Source organism: Idiotropiscis lumnitzeri, chromosome 12 (assembly GCF_059441095.1).
Source record: "Idiotropiscis lumnitzeri isolate Australia: NSW breed Sydney's pygmy pipehorse chromosome 12, RoL_Ilum_1.0, whole genome shotgun sequence".
NCBI classification, from domain to species: domain Eukaryota; kingdom Metazoa; phylum Chordata; class Actinopteri; order Syngnathiformes; family Syngnathidae; genus Idiotropiscis; species Idiotropiscis lumnitzeri.
In genome coordinates this window covers 21,931,715-21,939,575 of record NC_142402.1, presented here as the reverse complement: position 1 = coordinate 21,939,575, position 7,861 = coordinate 21,931,715, and the positions used below count along the sequence as shown (strand labels likewise).

The 7,861-nt window shown below is 50.9% G+C and overlaps 1 protein-coding gene across 4 annotated transcripts in view; it reads right to left on the bottom strand.

Moving 5' to 3' along the window:
• Nucleotides 1–545: 545 nt before the first annotated feature.
• The window catches only part of adcy8 (adenylate cyclase 8 (brain)), a 28,196-nt gene continuing 20,880 nt past the window's right edge, over nucleotides 546–7,861 (bottom strand). For 3 of the 4 annotated variants that reach the window (XM_088310313.1, XM_088310315.1, XM_088310316.1), the window contains 10 exons: nucleotides 6,618–6,718; nucleotides 5,766–5,967; nucleotides 5,604–5,693; nucleotides 4,930–5,102; nucleotides 4,201–4,279; nucleotides 3,577–3,735; nucleotides 2,710–2,856; nucleotides 2,547–2,639; nucleotides 2,353–2,467; nucleotides 546–1,928 (listed from right to left, as the gene is read on the bottom strand). In XM_088310313.1, coding sequence (XP_088166439.1) covers nucleotides 1,432–1,928; nucleotides 2,353–2,467; nucleotides 2,547–2,639; nucleotides 2,710–2,856; nucleotides 3,577–3,735; nucleotides 4,201–4,279; nucleotides 4,930–5,102; nucleotides 5,604–5,693; nucleotides 5,766–5,967; nucleotides 6,618–6,718 — 1,656 coding nt within the window. In that variant the 3' untranslated portion in view covers nucleotides 546–1,431. The remainder of the gene's footprint in view (nucleotides 1,929–2,352; nucleotides 2,468–2,546; nucleotides 2,640–2,709; nucleotides 2,857–3,576; nucleotides 3,736–4,200; nucleotides 4,280–4,929; nucleotides 5,103–5,603; nucleotides 5,694–5,765; nucleotides 5,968–6,617; nucleotides 6,719–7,861) is intronic. The other variant, XM_088310314.1, reaches the window with a different exon arrangement.

Genomic DNA, 7,861 nt, shown 5'->3' with positions numbered 1-7,861 from the left:
TACGAAACGCAAGTGAGAGGTTCGAGTCACGTGACTGGACTCGAGCCACACGTTGACAACGCGAGAACGTTCACGTGAACGCGCAAATTTCAGCGTCAACTTTGACCTCGTAACTTTTGCCCTCTCCTATTTTCCTTTTTCTTCTCTCCTCCCAATTTGCCTTTTTCCTTCTTTCCATCCTCTCTTTTTCTGCCCTTGCTTCCTTTTCTTCGTTCCTTGTCCGTTCTTCCTCCCAACATTTATCATCTTTCCTTATTCCGCACTTTTCCTTTCTTCCACACGTCCATCCTTCCTTTCTACATTGTGTCTTTCCTTCTGTCTGTCCTTTCCTTTTCATCCTTCTGTTATTTCCTCCGTCCTTTCTTTCTCCTTCGGTCATCGCATTCCTCCTTCCATTGTTTTCATTCCTTCCAGCCTTCTTCCCATCAATCCTTCCTTGTTTTTCTTTCCCATCCTCCTTCTCCCTTTTTTCAGCTTTCCTCTTTTCCTTCAGTGAAGGTGAGGAACCCGACGGCATTCTGGGCACAAGACAGCAGAAGGCAGCGTTATGAAAAATTAAACACTTTTATTGAGCGCTCGCATATAAAAGAAATAGAAAAAAGAAAGATGGACAGCGGCGAAGTTCGAAGGGGTTAAAGGTCACAAGAGAAGAGGACGTGACAAACGACAAGAATGTCGTCAGGATGGTCCAGAAAAAAAAAGAAAAAAACGACAGTTGAACACACGACAAGCGGGTACCGTCCTTCGCGTTGTACGGACAACATTCGTGAGGGTCCGGCGCGTCACATGGGTCCGGTTCTGGGTCCAGTTCCGCTAGGGTTGCATAATGACGGGAATTTTCAAACTTGTAAACTTTCCTTGGGAATAAAACCGAAATGTACTCAACAATCACAGCCACATTCGTTGCGCCGCACAATTTACGGTCGCTAACATGCTAACGTGGGTTCGGAATGTGCGAGGACGCCACTTTGGCAAACATGCTAACTTTGCCCAGAAGGGCCAAAACTCGTCTGTGAACTTTCACCTTTTGGGTTGATGAGGGGGGAAAAAAAAATAGAAAAATAATCTGAAACCTGAATTGAAACCTGCACCTTGTCAAAAAAAAAAAAAAAAAGTGAAAATGATGATAGGCAACGACCAGACGCGTCTTTGAACCTTTGCAATTCCGATTAGATGCTCAAAAAAAAACAAAAACAAAAAAGGCGGCGGCCAGAATGGGAACATCCAGCTTTCTCGTGATCTTTTCAGAAGGGCAAAATTGCGAGGCTCAGATTTGAACTGCTGACCACCAAACCGTGCGACCCGCCAGCGCACGGCGCCGCCCAACGTTGCGAGCGTTCCTCGAAATTCCCAGGGAAAGTTTTGCAGTTGCGAACATTTGGCCCGCTTTTCGTCCGCCGCCATGTTTTTGCGCAGGGCTCCGCCCCCATCTCAGGACGCGTCGGTCTTGTCGGGGGCTTCGGCGTGGAGCGCGGCGCCCCCGTCGTTGGCCAGCAGCGTCCGGCGGTTGTAGTGGTGATGGTGGTGCGCCTTCATGATGGCCGAGTTGTTGTTGTCGTTGAGGATCTGCTTCTGCTTCTGGCGGTTGAGCGACTGGACCAGTCCCAGCACCACGGCGGCCAGCGAGTACTGACCCGTCATCTTGCGCGGCTGCATGATGAGCGGGTTGGGCAGCACGCGGCCCGACAGGAAGTGCGTGCGGATTTTGCCCTCCTGCTCGCTGATGCCTTTGACGTAGATCTCGCCGCGGTACTCGAAGGCGAAGCCGCGCTCCCCGAGGACGGCCGACGTCTCCTCGGGAACTTGGATCTTGCCGCTCACGCCCGTGCTGTCCATGCGGCTGGCCAGGTTCACCGTCTTGCCCCAGATGTCGTACTGCGGCTTCTTGGCGCCGATGACGCCCGCCACCACCGAGCCCTGGGCCATGCCTGGCCGCCGAGCGGGGAGAGAAAAGACGCGCGACGTCAAACGAGCTCTCGAAACCGAAATGACGCGTTTTGTTGGCGGTCACTGCCAATATGGCGGCGCCGGCAATCGAGGAACCAAAATGCTCGCATTGAAATTTGCAAGGCTTTTTGACATTTTTTTTTTTACTTCCAACTCTTTGGTACTGGTAAACATCTCGACAATGTGAAAATGTTTCATGTCAAATACATAATGCCCCACCCCCCGACCCCAATCAAGGATATGGGCCGAATTTATTTGGGTAAAAAAAAAAAAAAAGAAACGACACGTTGAAGACGCGCGACCGAAGAGAAAGAGCGAGACACTTGGTGAGAACTTCAGCAAAAAGATGCGACGTGGCGCGTCGCGACAAACAAAGTTGCACGCATGCAGCCAAATGTGGCGTACCTATTCGGAGTTCAAAGTTGTTGAAGGAGTGCTTGTTGATTTCTCGGATGCTTTCGTTGAGAGCGATGGCGAAGTCGGCCAGCGCGCACAAGTGGCCCCATTTGTCTTCGCACTGCTGTCGACGCGGCAGCGCGACAAGCGTCAGCTGAGCACAGTCGACGGCAAACGCAGCCTAAACGCCAAACGACGCTCACCTGCTTCTCGGGAGACAGACCCGACACGGCCATGTACGTGCTTCCGATGGTTTTGATCTTCTCGATGTCCTGGAAACGTTCCTCTCCCAGTAACTGCGCAAACACACACACACAATTCCGTGACACGCACGGCGACAAGCGAAGAGAAGGCGACACGGTCCACCTCGTCAAAGTCGGCGATGATCTCGTTGAGCAGCCGCAGACACTCGACTCCCTGGTTGTTCATCTCCGTCTGCGAGTAGAAGTCGGCGAATCCCGGAATGGACGCAAACATCACGCCCACCGAGTCGTACGACTGCGAGTACAATTCCTGCGTGGGCGCAAACAACGCGGGCCCGTTACAATCTCAGTCTCGCCAGCGGAAGCGGAACGTTCGCCCGCATTGCAACGGGCGACCGCCCCGTTGTTTGAATCTTTGTCAGGACACGGGCAGGCGACCAGTCCAGGGCATCCCCCGTCTCTCGCCCAAAGTTGGCCAAATGCGACCCGCCAGTGGACAACAACGTCCTTGGGTCTGGAGTCCCCCCTGGGCTCCATCCTCAGCCCTCTGCCGTTGTCACCAGGGAGCTCCTTTCGAACACGTCCAAATGTTTGGTGGCGCTTCACCTTTTTGTGGCAAAGGTGAAGGAGCGACCAGTCACAAATGGGCTCTCAAGACAAACGAGCGCCTGACGAAGGGCGTCGTGGCGAAATATGCTCGCCGCATCATCGCTCGCCACAAGTCGCCGTCGCCACGCTCACGTCATTGCCGAGACACGAGCCACACTTTGCATTTGGGACGCGACCTCTCTCGTTTCGCCCATTTCTATTTCTTCCTCTTTCTTTCTAATATTTGTCCCTCTCTCTCAGCCTCTTTCTGTTTCTCGCCGTCTCTTTCTTTCTTCACCGTTTGTCTGTCGGTAAGAATGTTGACTGGTCGCCAGGTCATTTCAGGTGCAGCCCGCCAAACGAGCACAGCACAACGGATTGGTCGCGGAATGGACCGGTCGCCAGTATGAACGCATTTGCAAGCGAGCGAGCGGCGGCCGACCTCGTTGTCGCGGTCCTTCTCCAGGAAGTGTCGGGCCACGTGGCTGGGCAGGATGTTCCTCAGCATGTTCTCGTTGTGCTCTCGCAGCTCCTTCATCTCGTTGATTTCCTCTTTGGCCTGAACGCGCCACAGGAAGTCCAATCGCGCCGTGTACTCCAGCTGCACGGCAAACACACAAACGGCACGCCGGCTTTAGTTTCGGGCCGACGGGACAAAAAAGCTCAGGCCGTCCGTGTCGACTGACACTTTAGCGCTTGAGGAATTTTCTTCAAACGGGAGGTGAACCCCAAATTTCTTTGCTTTTTTACTTTCGTCAAAATCACTCAATTCAGAAACGAGTTCACGTGAAATAAAAATCCAATCTTGTTTTGTGCGTGTCCCAAAGTCGTCTGCGGCTTTTGGGCTTCGGTGGGGTCACGAAAGGTCGGCGGCGATGCCGGCGCACACAAAACACGACTCGTGACGCGGACTCCGAGAAACGCTCTCGTTTTCGCCTCGAAACGATGCCATTACTTGACGACGAGCGATGAACAATCGCACGTGACGTCATCTCGGTTGCTGTAAAACGGTAGAAAAAAATGTTCCCGCAAACTCAAGTAACGTCACAGCGTGTGTGTTTCGAACCTGCTGTCCGTGGTAGAAGACGGCGAGGAGGAACATGGCCATGAGGAGCAGCGACGTCTCCTTGGTGCCCAGGAAGTTCCTGAAAGCGTCAGCATCCACATTGTCATCTTCCCGGGAGCGGGTCAAGCAGAGCGGAGCGTTGCCACGGAAACCGGAAGCAGCACTGAGCGGTTGTCAAGGTAAAGGTCAGCCAACGCGTTAGCAGCAAGAAAGCGTTTGACACTCGTCAGGCGCGCCGCAAAAAAAAAAAAAAAAAAAAAAAAGACACCTCGCCAGCTGACATATTTTCACTCACTCATTTGTTTTTTGTTTTTTTTGCTGTGGGGCGCTTCCCGAGTTGAAAGTTGGATGCGCACACATCCATCCACTAAGAACACGGCTGCAAACGCAAAGAAGCTCGTTGACAACGGCACTGCACCAAAACAGGAAAAAAGTAACAAACAAAAAGGGATCAAATGATTCAAATGAAAAAGTTTTGGGAGAAAAAAACTAAGAAAAAATTCAATTCTAAAGAAGCAAGTTGGCCTCTGACATCATTTCGACATCCAGAAGACAACAACTTTTAATGTTGAAATGACCACTTTTGTCATTAAAAAAAAAATAAAAACACGATTATTGTGAAGGAAAAAAAATACAAATTCAAGAAAAGAAAAAAAAATGGATTGAAATTTGAAGTGGAGCATGTACGGAAAGCGCCCACGGCAATCGGCGGATCGCGTGTGCGCTCACTCTGCGTTTCGGTGGGCGACGTCGTAACGCACGAAGAGCGCCGCGTAGAAGGCTTCGGTGAGCAGCGAGTAGACGGCCACCATCAGCAGCAGCACGGCTAACTTGAGTAGCGAGTTGAGGCGCAGGAAGACGGCGCACGTCACCATGGCCAGCACGCCCGTGAACACAAAGTACTGCACACGCACACACAAAAAGCGCAACAAGTAACAAGAGACGATCGGCCCGTCGCTGGTCGGACGGCTTTCGGACAGAAAAAAACAACAACAACAAAAAAAAAACAAGCCGCCGCTTGCCACATTGTGAGCCCTCAATCAACACCACGGCGTCCTCGCTTGCCTAATAATGAGCAGCTCAAAATGTGATGAGACCATTGTGAGGGCGGGATGAAATTGGAGTTACGAGGGAGTCGTGATGCAATGACGTCATCGCATCACGCGGTCATGGCGTGATGGCGAGAATTGAGATTGAGTCCCGAGTGTCATCGGGTCTAGACAGGAAGTCCGAATCGCTGCATGATGGCGTGACGGAAGGTAGGACATGGAGACTTGTGACGGAATCACAAAAACGGTGGCATGACGGAGTCACGTTACGACAGGGTCAAAGGTCAGAGAGCGATCGAGTCGTGGATCGGGATGTCCTGACACGACGGCGTGACGGAGCCACGGCGCGCGTACCTCCGGGTAGAAGCAGATGTCAGCGACGGCGTCGGAGCGGCGCAATGTGTCGTTCCTGGAGGCGGCCGAATCGTGCAAGTCGCACCACAGCTGCCGTACGGCAATCGGACAAGCGTCAGCTATGAGCGGGCGGGCGGGCGCCAAGCGTGGGCGGCCACTCACCATGTTGATCATGGCGGCCAGGAAGTTGATGAGGATGGAGAGGAAGATGACCACGTTGCGCGCGGCGTACGTCTCGTTGATCCAGCAGCACGCCTGGCGCAGGAGCAGCGGCAAACACTTGTAGTCCTCCGCCGTGGTCGCCAGCACCAGACACGAGTGCAGCAGGATCAGGACCGACAACTGCGCCGCCATCGGCACCATCCTGCGGCCGAAAAGACTTTTTTTAAGGTCGTCGTCCGCAGTAACAAGTCAACTAGTAACTCGGCCTGATGGCGAGGAAACTCGGCGCTAGGTTTTTAGCGACATGGCGAGTAAAGTCGTGGGTAAAATAACAGCTCCGCGAGAAAACTGGTGGACTCGGTTTGTTGTCGTGAGATTAGTCGCAAGATCTGAGGTGTGAGTAGGTTTTGAGAGTCAACTACTTGGCTGAGAAACTAGATCAGAAGTCCTGTAGCGTTGATAAAGCGAGTACGTTGCATTTTGAAGCTCGCGTTGATATAATCGGTGAACTATCTGACTCGGTTTAATCACGGCGTGCAAACGAGCAGCGAGGAGGAAAGCAATGATTTGATTGGATTTTTTTTCGAGAGAATAAAGTCACATTCTAGTTTCATTTCACACGGAGACAAAAGTAGTAGTGAGAGTATATTTGATGTAACGGACGAGGTTTAGGTCAGACAAGAACAAGCAGCTTGATCAGGTTTCATTTTGTGGGGAGTCGCTAAACTAGATGACGACGTTTACAAAATGTTGCCCACTAGAATGAAGTTGTCATTTATTGCGTGGAACAACAACACCGCCGTATTCTTTTGGGATTTGGGGATTTTGGTCCAAGTGGATGTCGTGCCTCACCTGGCGGAGGGCAGCAGACTTTGTATGGTGGTGATGAAGAGGAGCACGATGAAGGCGCAAACCAGGTTGGACTTGAAAACTTCATCCCTCATCTGCGAGTACTTGAGCGGCAAAGAAGGAAAGAGAGAGAAACCGTGCTCATGTTGAAACGGGAAACGCGACAACAACAACAAGTACAACGTCAAACGCGACACATGAGCATGCCACAATTCAAGCGAGAGAAAGACGGGAGCGGCAGGCGGGGTTGTTAAGCGAGCGGCGAGCGGCGAGCCGCTAGCCTTTAGCCGCTAGCCTTTAGCCGCTAGATGCTAGCCTTTAGCCGCTAGATGCTAGCCGCTAGCTGCTCGCCAAGTCCCAACAGATTGGAATGCTCACAAATAAGCCAACTGCTAAAAGCAGTACATTTTTAGTCGGATTTAGCGAGTAAACTCGTATCCACGTTTGAAATGATGAGTAAATGAGTAGCTTGGTTTGAAGTAAACTAGCTGGCTCATTTTCATATAGTGTGCAAACAAGTAGTTGTGATCTAATTTTGATCGGATGGGTAAAGTAGTTAATGAATAAATGAGATGGTGCATGAATGTGTGAGCAATTTGTTTTGATCTAGTGACTAAACCCGTTGACTGGGTTTAATATTGTAAGTAAAGTTGATTGCTTTCATACAGCGAGTACAAAAAAAAGAATGAGGTTTGAATAAGTAAACTAGTAGCTGGGTTTGATACAGTGAGTAAAGAAAAGGCATTGACGTTTCGTGCAGTGAATCAACGGGTCGGTTATCGAGAGTAAAGGAGCTGGTTAAATAATGTGGTGGCTCAAAGTGACCCGAGTGAAGCAAAATGTTTTTTTGGGGGTTGAAATAATCTCAAAATCGATCCTGATTAAAAATGCAGCGGGTCACATTGAGCTGGGAAACATACCATTAAAAAGTTCTAGAAAAATAGTCACGTATGCAACTTTCCATGTTGCATATGCAGTCGGTGTGTATATTTGTGGTGACGTCATCTTGGAAGCATATAGGTGTACTTTGTGGAGGGCAGAGGTCAAAAGGTCAAAGTGCGCGAGAGCCCGCCGGCCGCCCTGGCTCCATGCCGCCGGTCTCCGAGGCTGCTGGGAAATTAGCGAGAGGTCGCTTGACATTTGCGCACACCTTCGACAAAAACGATTGCAAAGTAAAACGGAACAATGAGGAGCCCAACAGCAAATCACGGCACACGGAGCACAAAAAAAAAAAAAAAAAGCCAACG